This window comes from Mytilus galloprovincialis, chromosome 4, assembly GCF_965363235.1.
Source record: "Mytilus galloprovincialis chromosome 4, xbMytGall1.hap1.1, whole genome shotgun sequence".
NCBI lineage: Eukaryota > Metazoa > Mollusca > Bivalvia > Mytilida > Mytilidae > Mytilus > Mytilus galloprovincialis.
The window spans coordinates 36,782,266-36,799,042 of NC_134841.1; the positions used below are offsets into that span (position 1 = coordinate 36,782,266).

The 16,777-nt window shown below is 31.4% G+C and overlaps 2 protein-coding genes across 2 annotated transcripts; both read left to right on the top strand.

Annotated features, from left to right (window-relative positions):
* Positions 1 to 977: 977 nt before the first annotated feature.
* On the top strand, positions 978 to 5,232 carry LOC143070575 (uncharacterized). Its single transcript, XM_076244818.1, has 4 exons — positions 978 to 1,133; positions 2,465 to 2,606; positions 2,896 to 2,957; positions 4,676 to 5,232. The coding sequence occupies exons 1-4, from the start codon at positions 1,079 to 1,081 to the stop codon at positions 4,837 to 4,839; spliced, it is 423 nt and encodes a 140-aa protein (XP_076100933.1). The 5' UTR covers positions 978 to 1,078; the 3' UTR covers positions 4,840 to 5,232.
* A 2,545-nt stretch (positions 5,233 to 7,777) lies between these two features.
* LOC143072041 (uncharacterized) lies at positions 7,778 to 15,273 on the top strand. Its single transcript, XM_076246818.1, has 6 exons — positions 7,778 to 7,920; positions 8,625 to 8,703; positions 10,650 to 10,998; positions 11,999 to 12,060; positions 14,328 to 14,445; positions 14,891 to 15,273. The coding sequence occupies exons 2-6, from the start codon at positions 8,643 to 8,645 to the stop codon at positions 14,937 to 14,939; spliced, it is 639 nt and encodes a 212-aa protein (XP_076102933.1). The 5' UTR covers positions 7,778 to 7,920; positions 8,625 to 8,642; the 3' UTR covers positions 14,940 to 15,273.
* The last annotated feature ends 1,504 nt before the right edge of the window (positions 15,274 to 16,777 follow it).

Below are 16,777 nucleotides of genomic sequence, written 5' to 3' on the forward strand. Positions count from 1 at the left end.
ACAAAATTAAAGAATCACTAATCAGATTGATAAATTGTCGTTAGAACATTGACCTGTTATGTTATTGTGTACTACAAAAATATCAGGATGGACATGATACGTTTTGAACATGCGAATTAAAAATTCTCATTGAAACATTTAAGTTTGTAGCTGTGTAAAAGGTATTTTACTCAGAATTATAATTAGCTGAATAGAGTTAAATTAATGTATTTGCCCTGATATCTTTGAAAACTTTGCCACACATGTATTCCTCTTATAGTTGATGTGCTTACCTCTGTTTTAGTTTGCAACCCTGATTTGTTTCTCCCAATCGATTTTTGACGATTGAACACCAATATTTGACTGTTGCCTTTATTTAAGTGTCTACTTATGTCATACATTTGCATGCATTTCCCAACAAAATAAAAATGAGAGATGTTTTGATTTTTAAAAAATGTCATTTAAATTATCATGTATGGTAGATAAAGGATTTTTTTACTACCGGTATTCGTCTATTCTTTTCGGAGATGGTTGTTAGTTTAAACATATTAATTTTATTTCGGTTGTTCTGGCCTGTTGTAAGTCTAATACAGTCATTCATGTTCCTTTTTTTTTTAAAGTATTTATAGCCAAAGTTCCTTATCATGTGGACAGTCATATTCTCGAAGGTTGCAGTGATAATACATTTGTATGGCATTCATAAGCAGCAAATATTCCGGTTTATTAGTTTAAAGTTTTGTAAATGTATTCATGTCTACCTGTATAAATCGAGTTTTTATCATGTAATACATGCGATAAGGAAGGTAAAAATAAATATTTAAGATTTTTTGAAAAGAGAAGGTTCACTGATTAAATGAACTAAGAATAAAAAAATAATATGAATTATAAACTTAAATTACATTTTATACTGGGTATTGGTTAAAGACGTTATGAGTTAATTTATTACCCGTAACTTAATCTACGTTATCTTGATTTCAAATTTTCACGGCCTTGCCATTTAAATTATCCTAAATTAAACGATATAACTTAAAAACTGTCAACCGGATATGTTTTTTATCATAATTATTTACCTGGCGGTAAGATAGGGTACCCCCTAGAGATGTTGTTGGTACGAATTCTGCTTACTTGTTTTATTTTGATAGAATACTGTACAGGTAAAGTCACTTTACGTTTATTTTTACTAAAATGATTATGCATATTACTATCGATGCAGCTACTAATAAGTTAATACTTGACTTTTTTACAGCAAGATGTGTTATTGAAAAGTTTTGCAATGAGTTTTTTTTATATTGTATACCTCACTCTAAGCATTTTAGTATTAGAACGAAACCAACTTAAATGATGGCCTTTCATTTCTGTCAACGAGTTGATACAATCGTTTAATGATTATCACCGAAGAACCATGATCTCGTATACACTTACATTGTTTGTTTCTATATTTACTATCAATATTTGCATATGATTACATCTGATTATTAACATATGGATTCGAAGTGGTTAAGGCAGGCCTTTGCTATACCTTATAGATCAATTCTTGTTAGTTGGTTTTATTTCGAGTTTGACGAATGACAGGTGCCACTACTGGGACAAAAGCCAACTACACTTCCAGAGCACCTGCTCTCACCCTAGTTTTGATCAGTTTTAAGTGTTTTATGTTGTGTTTTGTGGACTTGTTTATCTTTTCGTCGTTTGATTTGTCGACCTTCGACGTATTAGTTTTGAATGTCCCATTAGTAGCTTCTGTCTCGTTTGTAGCTAGTTAGCTATGAAACCATGGTTCTGTAACTTTTGGGCTTTTTCACATTTCTTGATTGGTGTAAGAAAGATATTTCTCCTCACCAGTGAAATATCTGTTCTAGGTAATGATTAGTAGAAATTCAATTATGACGACTAATGTTCTTGGTTTCTTATGAATTTTTCAATTTGATATCACGAAAAAGGCGACCATTCCTTAAGACGTCACATATAAAAACACAATTTTCTGCAAATCTGTGAAAAGGAAGGGAAAAAAATGTCATAACAGAAACAGATTCAATCACTACAACTCGTGTGAACGATTTTTCTTCATTCTCAACATTAAATCAAATGTATTAAAAAAAACTCGACAAGCATCACGCTTCAAATACTTAAATTTAACTGTGTCGGGAAGAGAAATATCGAAACATAATTGTTGCAGTCTTGGAATTTATATTTAATCCACCATTTTCTACATAAGGAAAAGCCTTACCAAGTTGTTTTCCATTTGTTTCATGTGTTGAAGCTTTTGATATTGCAATTTGATATAGGACTTTCCGTTTTCAATTTTCAATGGCGTTCGGTATTTTTGTTATCATACTTTTTTTCTTTAAAGAAACTAGGGACATGGTTTACTTTTCATTTGGCTAAGAATTTTATCAACTTATTTTAGAGTGTTTTTAGGGGGTGATATTTTGACATTTCTACGAATGAGTCACTATTTTATTTTTACGTCTTATTCATACACAAGGTCAAAATGCTCCACATGATGAAGTTAAAATGGCAGTTAATCACAGACTGAAATGTACAGAAAATGAAACACAAACCATATCATGTCGGAACGGAGGGACATGTTTCGCAACTTTCATAGAAGATAGATTTGTTCGCTGTGCGTAAGTATATTAACGTACAAATACGAAAATGCGGCGTTCATTTTCCAGTGTCCGTAAAAATCATTAATGAGCATAATAAATGTTTTATTTTATTTTGTGTCAATAAAGAAATTGTTCCTGTTGCTCATTTTATTGTGTCGTGACGCAGTATATGTTTTTCTTGAAAGAATTTATTCATTTTAATACAACGTTACTGTAAACTTGATGTCTTTTAGAAATCGCAAAATGCAATTTATTTGTTTTTATTTTAAAATTTCTTTGTTGTACATACCTTGATTTTTTGTTTCAGATGTGTAAAAAAATATACTGGTAAATTTTGCGAAATGATAGATATCAATATCATTTTTAAAAGTAAGTTTCATTAATCATCTATATATATATATCAAAATGAGGAAACGTGGTATAAATGCTTATGAGACGACTATCATCAAAATATAAATTGGAGTAGAAGAAATCAATTATAGACCCCCGTGTTATCAGCAACAATACAAGAACGTCCATATCTTATATCGGCTAAAAGCAACAATGCAAGAACGTCCATATCTTATATCGGCACAAAAAGGCCCCGGGCTACATTAAAAAGATGAACCCATTCTAACAAAAAAAAAAAAAAAAACGAATGGCCTACATAACACGAAAAAACAAATATGACATGCATGAATGAACAACAAGCACTGTACTACAGTTTCCTGGGACAGCCACAAAACAATTGAGCGCGCAACTCTGCGAACTAGGGACAGGCTGTAAGAACACAAAATAAGGATAAACTGTAAACAATCAGTTGCAATCGGCTTTACTTAAAAGATCAACACAAGGAGCAAAAACAGCTAACATAAAAACAATAGCCACCAGTGAAATATGATTGATGGATTGTTTGTGTTTTAACGCCATTTTTAAGGGCCACATTTGAGCTATTTCGTGGCGGGCAGTTTTTATTAGTGGAGGAATCCGGAGTGCCCGGAGAAAACAACTGACCTTCGATTTGGAAAACTGACAACTCTAGTCAAGGTTGGAGTCGTGTTCACCCACACGAGAGGGGTTCGAACTCTCAATATTAGTGTTGACTGGCTAGTGATTACAGTAGGAATAACATTGTGCAATGTCAAAATAAAAGTAAACAGTATCGGCAGGATGTAGAATGTTAAGTTCACATGACTGTAAATGTATCATTTTATAGCAGTATATATTAAGTTATGTTTAAATTTTTTTTTAAACAAAATCATTGTTAAAAGCAATATTGAAATTTTCATTACTGTTTTAAATTGATTGAAAATTTCGAATTATGACGGGTATAAATATATTTGTGGCTTTCGATTATATTTTTACTCTTTGGTCAGGTTTTTGTTGTTTCTTTGACACATTATGTATAATCATGAACTCCAGGAATTACCTGATAATGAAATTAATTGACAGTTTATGTTGGTTGTTTGTTTGCGTACCGTCAAATGAAATTATCTATGCCTATTCTGGACGAAAAAACATTTTACATTTACTACATGTTCTGTAAGGTAGTTATATCCGAAAAAAAGTTTAGGAAATTGAATAGCCACCAACATGATTATATGTTGCCAGTGGCGGATCCATTTTCATAAGTTGGGGCCCACTGACTGACCTAAGAGGGGCCCGCTCCAGTCACGCTTCAGTGATTCCCTATATAAGCAACCAAATTTTTTTCCAAAAAGGGGGGCCCGGGCTCCCTGGGTTCCTCCTAAATCCGCCTCTGGTTGCAATTGGAATTGGGCAGAAATTTATCCATGCAACTTAGCAACTTAGGACCCTCAGAGTGTTGTTGCAAGGGTTCTTTATCGTGCATAGAGCAGCGTAGGCGGTCTACACAACGCATTTCATTAATTACTATTCGAACCGTACGTGGCTTCGTATTTAAACAAACGGACGTCCTACTTTAGCAAGGGTTTAATGCCGGTCGAATGAAGAAAGGGGTGGCCATATTTCTATACACCAGTTTTTGAGGAAATAAATTTTAAAATCATCAGTAAGTGTTTCAATCACACTTGAGATAATACATATATATTAGTCCGTTTGATATGCACACTTAATCTATTTCACAGGAGAACGAGAAGAGAAAACAACGAATGCAGGATTGATTGCTGGCATTATAACCATTGTGTTACTCTTTACTGTAGTCATAATTATATTAATCTGCAAAAAGAAACATAAGAGAGAGACAGAATTACCAGATATAAAACCGGAGGAAGAAATTTTAAAGGTGTAAATAACAGATGAAATTAAACCAAGTTAATAGCTTACTCTCAAAGATATAAACTACAGAAACTAACAGTAACATACGATGATAGCCAAATATAAAACTTTGTTATCTTTGATTTACAAGTTTGCATCATGTATAAACCATAAAATACAGCCAGTAACAAAAGGAGAAATATATGTGTTAAGATCAGTGTTAGACAGTACAATTTCAATTAGACACTGAAAGATTATAATTGGAAAAAAGTAGAATTTTCTTTCCATGACATTGATATACCTATGTTATGAAGTCAACATTTTAGTGCAGATTGGCTGTCTGAGTATAGCATATTTTCTTATCAATGAACAACTGTTATAAATTTTGGAATACGTGCAAATAAATCTTAAACAATTCCGAAAACGGCTTTTGAGTTTTTATCTTAAGAACGTGTAGAATGACGGTTGCTATGGATACTATAACAAGCTCAATATGAAGATGGTTATGCCGTTATTTGGTGTTTATTACTAGAATAGAATTTAAAATGCTTCTTTCGCACACATCTTTCCATTTTCCTAATTTTTATTATATAATGTAAAATATTCAGAAAATATGATTTTAATCGCCGATGGGGCAAACATACTTCCGGCGTTTTTTTCTAAATAGGAAAATATAAAAAAAAAAAAAAAACAGAGAAAACACAAAACCTAGAAGAATTCAGGAAGACTATAAAAATAATCAAAAATCAAAAAATCTACAAGAGAACATAAGACTGAATAACACGAACTCGACCAAAACCGATTAACCTATATCAATGAAGGAAATCTCAAGTTTGAGACAACAACAGTGTTTATTTGCGACATCTTATTTTTTTACACTGCAACTAGTTGTGTTTATTTCCGAAATAAAGTAACACAGCTATAATTTGTGCAATGTCAATTTCACCATGGAACACTTTCTCCACAATCAGGGGTTCATTAAGGGGTGAAAATAAGTTATCGTTTGTGTTACGATTTAAAAACATCTATCAATAAAATTGAGAAAGGAAATGGGAAATGTGTCAAAGCGACAACAACCCGACCATAGAGCAGACAACAGCCGAAGGCCACCAACGAGTCTTCAATGTAGCGAGAAACTCCCGCACCCAGAGGCGTCCTTCAGCTGGCCCCTTAAAAAATATGTATACTAGTTCAGTGATAATGGACGTCATGCTAAACTCCGAATTATACACAAGAAATTAAAATTCAAAATCACAAGACTAACAAAGGCCAGAGGCTCCTGACTTATCAATGTATTAATTTCACTTGCAGTATAAAAACAAGATTAAGTCAATGTCAAAAAGATATAAACTTTGTTGTACTCGGCGCAAAACCAGTTTCTCAGCCTTATACAAAAAAGTTAAAGTTTTTCTGACATTGACCTAATATTGTATATTTTTTAGATACCAATATAGTCGTCATTACTTGTATTTTTTTTATGCCTGATTGTGACAATGTGACTTAGTGTAGATATCATGGCTAATGATGTATTTATAACAGTAGACGGTAACCCTGTCGATGCATCCGGTTTCGCTTCTTTAGGAATTCATGCGATTACATATTTTTTTTATTTGTTTCCTTGATTTGCTTTTCTTAATCGATTTACAAGTTTTAATGAACATCGTAAACTACTGATGCCTATAAATATTAAAATATAGAAAAGTTAGCTAAATGTAAAAGCAGCAGATAATAAAATTTTACATGGTGATCAATGAAAGAGAAATTCAATACCAGTCTCTTTTATGACATGGTTACGTTCATAAAACTTTCCATTTCAACTACTTTCAAGGATGTACTAAGTTGAAAATTTAAAAAAAATCAAGAAATTAAAATTGATACTATAAGCCAAAAGCGCACCAGGTAAGAAACAAAATAAGCTGAAAGAAATGATAGGTCACGCAGCTCCTTTTTGAGATATTTGAGTTTTAAAAAATGGATGGAAAAAACCTGACTCGTACTTTTACCTTACATTTGCATTGGCATTATTCGGGTCTCAAATTGTAAAAAACATAAAGAATATACTTGAAAAATGATCTGTTATGCACTTATAAAGACTTTTATGAAAAGAAAAGTGGGTTTTATGGGACAAATATTTTACCCTGTATCGTAGTAAAAAAACCAAGGAGTCTGAAAATCTGACACAAATTTCCAAACTTCTCCTTAAGAAACATTGGTTCAGACACTTTTCTATAAACTGCATACTTCAATCAACACCGTGATTCAAGCGCAAGCCCAGGGATAATTTCTAAGTTGGAGATATACACTCCATGCATATATGATGTTGAAATGTTGCTTCAGAGTAATATCCTCATCTTTCTATAGTTAATTTTCTCAATCATCTCTTCCTACAATTTGTTTTTTAACCTGTGATATTTTTCGACCGTGTTTGGAAGACTTTACTTTGCATTTGACAAATTTGGTATGGGTTCAAATAGAAAATAGAACTCACTCTCTATATTTGTTTAATAGTAACTACCACTATTATTTGAGACCATAATCTATGTTTATGAGAAATCTCAGATCATAAAGGGATTTCATTCTTTATAAGGCTGAAATAGAAGCATATTTCATTGACATCTACCTTTATTTTTTTTCCAGATTTTTTTAATAAATGCTCTCCTTTATGATATTGCCATTTGATTAGGTACTTTCATTTTTGAATTTTCCTCGGAGTTCAGTATTTATTTACTCAAAAACTATTTTTCTATTGATTTCGTATGCATTATAACAAAAGTTAATGATGATAAATCATTTGACAGTTGAACGAGCATACTCATTTCTAGTCAATTGCATACACTTTGATTGGTCTATCTCATGTATTCATCACGGGCTTTCAATTTTCATTCCTCCTCTTTAATGAAATGTGTTCAGTATCTTGTACATGCAAGTTTAAGGAACCATAAGATTAACAAACACGTAAGCGACTGTCATATTAGTCAGCTTGTACATGTATTATCTATAGATTGAACTTGTAGGAACCTATTGCAAAACTTAGGGAAATACAGACTATTATCTATAATGTATATTTATGCAATGATTTGCGATTAGAAGAAGAAATGACTTACATATTCTTTTGGTAAGTAATGTATTCTACAGATAACATTATTAACACTTGCTTGATTTTGATATAAGATTAAAAACTTTAGTTGTTTTTCAAAATACAATTACGGTATATACAAAAATACAAGTTTTCTTCAGCATTTTGTAAAAACATTCTATTTGTTTTCTTTTGGGTAAAAATATAAGTAATAGTGCATTAAAATATATTTTCTTAAACTAAAGGCAAGCTCATTACTGAACCTGATGATGGTATATAATATATATCACGCAATCCTACAATAAAACATCGGAAGCTGGGAAGAGATCATATAGCAAATTCTCAAACAGAAAGACATGAGAGATTTCGTATAATGCACAGGATGAATTTCGATTGAATAAACATAATAAAGAAAAACGAATTTTTTTTTAGACGGTATTGACACTGCAAACATAAAGAAGAATTCGAAGTATTTAATTGTTAAATTCAAAGTAAATGTAAAAACTTTAATGTCAAGGTTTGTATATATATCTGTAATTTGATCTTATCTGATGTTATGGTTCAACATTTCGTTCACGTTTCGATATTTGTATACAAAATATATAACATACTTTGATCACGTATACACAATACTTGATGAATATCAAAATATTGCAAATAGTTTTAAATATTATTATAATGCAAATTGTTATGTTGTACGTTCTTTGCATTAAGTTAGTTATATAATTATTTTATTTCCCCAGAAAAAATAGCATTTAAACATGCAGCTCATTCAAATATTCACATATTGGACATGTTGGATGTTGTTTTGGATGTGTGCAGGTATATATTATTTCTTTATATATCAAATGTTACAAAAAAAAGAAGTAAAATCACAAAAATACTGAACTCCGAGGAAAATTCAAAACGGAAAGTCCCTAATCAAATTGCAAACCCAAAAGCACAAACACATCACAAGAATGGAAAACAACTGTCATATGCCTGACTTGGTACAGGCATTTTCTTATGTAGAAAATGGTGAATAAAACCTGGTTTTATAACTAGCAGAACCTCTCACTTGTATGACAGTCACATGAAATTCCATTATATTGACAACGATGTGTGAACAAAACAAACAGACTTGATAGGTAAAAATGTAAAAAAAATATAGCAATCAACATTGTGTTATAATCTTAATCACTAAAAAACATACAAAATGTAACAGAGAAGCACAAAACAAAATGGCATATGAAACACATTCAAGAGGCACCGAAAAGATTAAGAGCAGAGATGATTAACATTTCGGAATAGGAACTTTAGTAAAAAAATATATAAAACATGACTAAAACCTATAAGATAAAAAGCCTGGTAAAAAGATAAATTATATAAATGGCAATACTAGAAGATACAATTTCCTGTTCTGAATTGCAACTTAATTTGAGGCTCGCATAAAAAAGTTCTTATCAGATTTATATACATGTACTAAGAATAACAAATTGAAAGGAAAAGGGGAAATACAGATTTTTTTTACTTTTAGTAATGCAAAGTAGGTGTATAAATGTTCTTGTCAATTGTATTTGTTTAATAGGTTATATTACAAAAACGGGCATATGAAAACAATCTGAATTGTTTCAATTCCAAACGAGGGTAGAGTTCCCTTTAAATCTATCTTATTGTACTGTATAAAAACGTAAGGACAAAGATAAATTTAAAAAAAATTGTTGTACAAACAAATATAAAAACTAGTTGCTTTCGTAGGTTTTGTCTGTTAAATTGAAGGCAGGTGTATTAATTAAAATAAAAAACAGTGGGCATCATTTTGAAATGGCTAACGACTATATGTATATAGCTAGTTTAACTGGCTGACGTCCATGATTTAAAATACAACAACTAGTTTTGAAAGAAATTACAACTGAGAATTTGTCGATATCTGTCAATTTTGTCAAATGATATGAATTAAATAAGGAAGATATGTACATAAGGTTTGTACCAGTAAAGTAGCAGTCAAACCCCATGAATTTAAAAGATTTACTATAGCATATATAATATGCAGCACTTACAAAAATATGTAATTAAACACCCTTTTAACACGTGGAAGTATCATAGGGCAACACCAGTCTTTTGAAATCACAATCCTACACACTTTAAAATTCGCCGAACCAGCTAAACTCTAAACAGGTCAGATAAAGGTTTATGAATAACGTACAAAAGCTAGTATCATGGAAAAAGAAGTTCAGTCTACAATGTATAATAAATGTAAAAACACAAGTACAAACAAACCAGTTAACATTGCTGTAGCAAAGAATTATGTTAGCGCTTACAGAAAAGTTTATCATACTAAAAGTACATAACCTGATAAGAAATCTAGACGTTCTACATGTACACTTTCATATCGTTGTCAATTTCGTTCAGTTACGTCATAAGCAGTTCACAAACTTGATCAATATCAAGAATAAATCCGTACTGAATTTAAATGGTGAATAAACTAAAGAAACATTTTTTCCTGTTTCAAACTATGATTCTGCAAATTGGTTGTGTATATAGAAGTGACAATGAATGTATTGTGGTAAAATTTACGCAGTTTCTGTTATTAAACCAAAAAGAAAGAACATTTTAGCTAGCATCACAATTGAAATAATCTTAAAAAGGGTAGTTTTAAATACAAGGTTTACTTAATTTCGTTCAGGCGAAATGATCCTTCTTCCACAATTAAAAATCAAATTTCTGAAAAGATTTTTTTACGTTTTCATTTATTATGTTATAATTTTTGATTTTTTTTTATATTTTAGAGGGTCGTAATAATGATAACAAACATACTCAATTTAAAATTTCTGAGCACAGAAAAGAAAATACAACACTCCTAGACAACACCACTGACCAAAGAAGAGAATATACAACACATTCCGACAAAACTACTGTCAAAAGAAAAGAATATACAACACTTCTGTTCCAAATAACTGACCAAAGAAAAGAACTCACAACTCTTCCAGACAAAACAACTGGTCAAAGACGAGAATATACAACACTTCCAGACAATCACAGATTAAGTTGTACAAAAAATGAAACAGAGACAGTCGCTTGCTTCAACGGAGGATCGTGCCTTGCAACAGATGTAGGATTTAGAATAATACGATGCGCGTGAGTAGAAATAACCAACTTAACTGTTCGTTTTCAGACATGCTTTTGCTTTTGGTATTTTTCTTGACAAACTTATCTTATTAGTTATTGTTTGGAGATGGGGTGTGATTGACAAAATGACGTATAGTATCAACAATGCAGTGTCTAAATGAACCTGTTGTAGTAGTGTAACCGTAAACAGAAGAAAAAAATGTGCGGTCATTTTTAGTCTCGGTGTACAAGTAGCGAACCACGCCAAATAGACACTTAAAAAAATAGACCTTACAGTAAAAGTAATAATTTACAAGGACAAACAAAAGAATGCTTTTACACATTTTTAAGTTGATAAACAATGCCAATATCATTTACAAAGACGAACAAAAGATTGCTATAACACATTTTTAAGTTGATAAACAAACCCAGTACAAAGAATCTATACTTCAAGACCATTGTGTATTATTTGTGAAGTTTATACGGGATATCTATCAGCAAGGTCTTGTTATCTTCCGCTGAAGTTTCTTTTAGGGAAAAGACGAGACCTTCTTTTTGATATACCCTTGGTACATCCACTTTCTGAACAGACACTGGTGAAGTTTTATAATGTCTGAGTATACGTAGCAGCTGCAAACTCATGAATACCGAATGAGTTGGGAAATGTATATCCCATTTGCAGGTGAAGTTGGTACATGAGGCAGAGGAAGCCGTGTTTGTTGATTGGATTCCCTGATCTTCTTGTTTGTGACATGTGTCTCAATTAACTCCGAATCATATATTTATTAAAAGAGGTTGGCAAGGAGAGGCGCACAGTTCTATCCCATAGGAATACCGACAATTTGTTTAAAAACATCTATTACCTCCAAATTCACCAAATATGTTGTCAACAAGAAACTCCAGCATATTGATAACTCTCCAACGTTGTTCATTATATGTCTTCAAGTTGACTGCATTCATGTATATAAGAAAAAAAGATCTTGTAAAAAAATTGCCTCCATGTATATGAATGCTCCTTGTTTTATTTCAGATGTACTTTTAAATATACTGGTGACCGATGCGAAATGATAAACCTAGAAATACTTTTTGCAAGTAAGCACCACCGTGCAATAAATAAATGAATAAAAAAATATTGTTGAAGTCATTGGCAATGCAGTGCATATGATTTTATCAGCTGTTTTAACATATCCTGTAAAGGTCTTAACGAAAAAAATCAACCACGTTACTTTGCGTCATCTTACTAAATATGTTCAGGCTCATATCCTTAAAATTACTTTCTTTTTCTTGAAGGCGTCCTTATGTTTATGATCATGATTGTCAGATCTAAGCTATAATAGATATCTGCATTCGTACTTGTTTTTGCTTGACTAGTGTTTTTAGTCTACAAAAAGGATGATGTTCATAACAGCTTTGATAACGACATTGAATGGCGTACAGACGTTTTAATTTGGTTGGGTAGTATCGATTGTCTTTTGATATCAACAATAATAGCCTTACTGAAAATAATGGCATGATGAGTTAAGCTGACTATGTGGTATGGGCTTTGCTCATCGTCTATGGCCGTAAGGTGACATAATAACTTATAATTTCTATGTCATTTAGTCTTCTGTGGAGAGTTGTCACATTGGCAATCATACAATTCAAACAAGAAAACAAGAAAACTAACGGCCTTATTTATGTTCAAGTCACCATTTTTATCAGTTAATTGCTTTATTACACAAATTCAGCGACAACATTTAGAAAAATCTTGCTATAAATGGAAACCTTTAATTCTGATGGGATGACTGTGTTTTCTTAAAATTCTTAAATATTACGCGAACATTTAATTTATCTAAAACGATGTTTCCTCAAGTTTAAGATGATCATTTATCGTTACATGAAAAATGCAGACACGAAATTTACGATTCTTTTAAAAACAGTTTTAATTTATTAGACCATTATGGAATATTTGTATCTCAGATGACCACAGTTTACTGATATGTTTCGCTCACAATTCCATCCTATTTCCTATCGAAAGCAACTATTCATCGAATCTTGACTTGCATTAATATAAGTAACATGACGGATGCCACTAGTGATGCAAAAACTGCTTATCCTGGTATTACATATAGGAAGTATAGGAAGGTTCCTGTTTAACTTTTGGTGAAGTGTTTTTGACTGTAACATTTGTTTGTCTTTTCGCCTTTTTTTTTTTAACTTGTCTCTTTTATTGAATTAACGGTTTTGATTGGGTATCTTCTCCTCTCCATTTCTTACTTCTATTATTTGCTCATAACCGATTCCCTGAGCTACGATTTAAGCCCTGTTATCATGCCGATATACAGTCAAAATAAAAATTGTCTTATCCAATGCAAATTAGGTTTGATCTTGACCGAAACACACCGAAAATCATAAAGTTACTTGTATCGAGTGTTGTCTGCTCCAGCTTTTGGTGGGAGATATTGCATGAATATACTGAACGCAAACAAATATTGTTAGCATAGTGACAAAGTAAACCGTAGTACTACCATGTTTGCATCACATTTCTTGTTAGATCAAAATAAGACATAATAGTAATGGACATCAAAAGAGAAATACTTTTGGAGTTATATACTAGAACCTAGTAGGTTGTATACTAGAACCTAGTAGAGGTAAATAAAGAGAATAGCCTTGATTTCTGACTAGAAGACGCAAAAACACAAACACACAAAAACATCGAAGATGTATTAGTCGAAAGGCTCTGTTGACCAATAATTGGTGTTAGAAATATACCTGGTGTATGTATATGCTACTAGTACATCAAAAGCTTTTTAGATTCCCTTCAAAAGAATTTATTTTTCTAACCGGAACCAATGTTTGATGGGATGTGATCGTTCTGAATGCTCATTCTTCTATTTAAGCGAGCACAGTGCCATGATAACATCGTTGTTTGTTAAAAAATTTGACTTATCAGTCTCTGCATTATAATTTCAATATATAATAAACCCTGACACAATAGAAAACAGGATTAAAATTTTATACTTGTGGCAGACGCGCGTTTCGTTTACAAAAGACTCATTAGTGGCACTCGAATAAAAAAAAGGTTAAAAAGGCCAAATAAAGTACGAAGTTGAAGAGCATAGATGATTCAAAATTCATAAAAATTTTGCCAAATACAGCTAACTTTAAGGTAATCTATTCCTGAGGTAGGAAAGCCTTAGTATTTCAAATATTCAAAGTTTTGTAAACAGTTGATTTTATAATACTTATTATAAAACTTAAAACAAACAGTTCACATCAGCTTACATCGATTAAAAACAAAATACATATTTTTTTTTCTTTCAAATGATATCATTTGTCAAATGTTACTATATTCTTTAGGTAAACACGTATTTTTTCAGTGAATAAAGAAAAGAAAGAAGTTAGAACTGGTCTTGTTTCCGGATTTATTGCTTTAATAGCATTATTATTGCTTGCAGGGTTGTTATTAGCTTTTAATATATTTTTCAAAGTAAAAAGGTGAGTTAGTGAATTTATTTTACTTAATATAAGTGCTTTGTTACTAAAAGTACCGAGTAAACATTATCAACCCAATCTGGACATATATATTTGTTTTTATTACAAAAAAAGAAAAAAAAAAAAAAAGAAAAACACTTTACAACAAGAGGAGTACAACGTCCCAATACCTAACGGACTTTAAAACAAATTTATACATTTATATATATAGCTGTATGGGATGTTGACGAAACCCTCAGACGGTGAAACCGGGATTGTTCTTGTGAAAAACATTTTTTCAGCTTATTCATAACTATTTTTTACAATAATACCTTGAAAAGATAAAAAAATCAATGTCCTTTTTTTTTTTTTTTTATTAAGTTTTCATTTTTAGATAAAATACCGAAAACCATCAATTTTGATTACCAGTTCTTATGTGCAATACTACAATCCATATTATTTATTGTAGAGTTAACACATATGAAGAGATATACTCAAGAGGTCGGTTATTTATATGAACCTGGTATCTTCGATTACTGTTTTGAAAAATGGATAATGGCATGCGTGCACGGTTGCAAGTTTGAATCTTCCTGGACATCACGAGTTTGGGTGCATAATTATATAACAATAATACAGAAGTAAACATACAAAGAGAGACAACTATTTTTTCGATGAACTAATGATTTTTCAGAATTATAATGTTAGAATTGACTTCAAATGATAAGTGTTTTAGTAAAACAAAATAATCCGTGTACCATTTTTGAACAAACTACTGTTACTATTTATATACTCTGTATTGCATATGCAATTGAAATATTTAAAGATATATATATATATATTATGTACAATCAATTAGTGTCTAGATGTTTAATTGCAACTTACTCATTCTCATTCATCATTCATCATGTCCTAGGGTTAGAAAAAGGGCCAGCAATGCCAGGATATGCATATACATTCTCGAAACGAATCAGAAGTGAATTCCCTCTTCTGCTGATCTTATGGCGTTACTTTTCTCGTTGTTTGAACTGTTTCACATTTTCTTGTCGGGTCCTTTTATAGCCTTATAAACATTTTTGGGGTTTTATCATTGTTGAAGGCCAGTGACTCATAATTGCTTATATCCACTTCATGTAGACTCTAGTTAATAGTATGCTCGTTTAGCTTACATGTACAATATTATTATCCTTATTCTTAAATTAGATACATGAAAAAGTTTGAGAAAACTGTATTTGCACAATCATGTATAAAGTAATATCCAGTTTTGATGAACTTTTGGTATACCGGTTTTCTCAATTACCCACATATTCTCACAAGTTACTAACAAGCACATGCAATCACAGCTGATTCCACTTTTAAATGGCGTCAAGGGTACCAATTCGGATGTGGGCAACAACATCCTATTTGCTTAAAAAGACACTCATATTCAAAACACGACTATAAGCGAATACTAAACAAGAACACAAGAAAAAAAGGGTAAGCATATAAATCTACAATATCCCAATGAACCGTGATTGTGAATACCCAGACACACCAGAGAATATACTAGTAATGAAGTGAAATAATACGGGACGTAAATACGGGATGTCTGGAAACATCTGTCGTCTACATATAATTAAGCTATGATGAATGAAAACATCTGAGTTTGCAAAGAATCATGACAGACAATAAAATGTGCGAACTGTTTAAGTTAAATAATCAAAACTATGTATTCAAAGACATTAAAAGTTCAAAGAGAGGATGAATATTTTTAACCATTGATACTCAATAATGATAACTTTCAAATACGTAGAAGTTTCAAAAATATTTTAAGAACTTCAAGGGATATAAATTAGAAAAAGCAGAAAAATGGCCCAATAACTCAATAAGGTCCCAACTTCGGGTTTAATGAAGGAGGGTTGTTTGTCAAACAGTTTTTAAATGAAAAAGATATATTGCACCATTTAGTTAACTGATTTGTCGTTTTTATTCACTAGTCTTCATAACTTTTGACAGACATTTACGTTCTGTCTTTTGAGAAAAGAATTAATTCGTCGTTGAATGTACATAATAGTAGTCAGTTGTTTTTAATAAAAGGACTTCCTGCCACGATTTGGACCTTTTCATATTTTTGTTCTTAAGCTACTAATACAAGTTTATTTGCTTATAAATAACCTTTAAAAATCTAATACACATTTTTTTTCCAGATTTGTTGAATTTTGAGCAATTTAGTTAAAAGTTAAAAGTTGATAAATTCACATTTCCATTTATATACAAGGAAGATTTTCGTTTTAAAACTACACCACCTTAATTTCTATTCTTTCATGTTTCCATTGATTTGTTAGCGGTTGTAGTGTGGTTAAATTTCACCAGATAATGA

Excerpts from the sequence above, each read along its gene's own strand:
- LOC143072041 (XM_076246818.1), top strand. The coding sequence starts at position 8,643 with ATGCAGCTCATTCAAATATTCACATATTGGACATGTTGGATGTTGTTT. Across the intron at positions 8,704-10,649 it reads GTTGTTTTGGATGTGTGCAG|AGGGTCGTAATAATGATAAC; the intron begins GTATATATTATT and ends TTTATATTTTAG. Across the intron at positions 14,446-14,890 it reads ATATTTTTCAAAGTAAAAAG|AGTTAACACATATGAAGAGA; the intron begins GTGAGTTAGTGA and ends TATTTATTGTAG.
- LOC143070575 (XM_076244818.1), top strand. The coding sequence starts at position 1,079 with ATGTTGTTGGTACGAATTCTGCTTACTTGTTTTATTTTGATAGAATAC. Across the intron at positions 2,607-2,895 it reads GATAGATTTGTTCGCTGTGC|ATGTGTAAAAAAATATACTG; the intron begins GTAAGTATATTA and ends TTTTTGTTTCAG. Across the intron at positions 2,958-4,675 it reads TATCAATATCATTTTTAAAA|GAGAACGAGAAGAGAAAACA; the intron begins GTAAGTTTCATT and ends TCTATTTCACAG.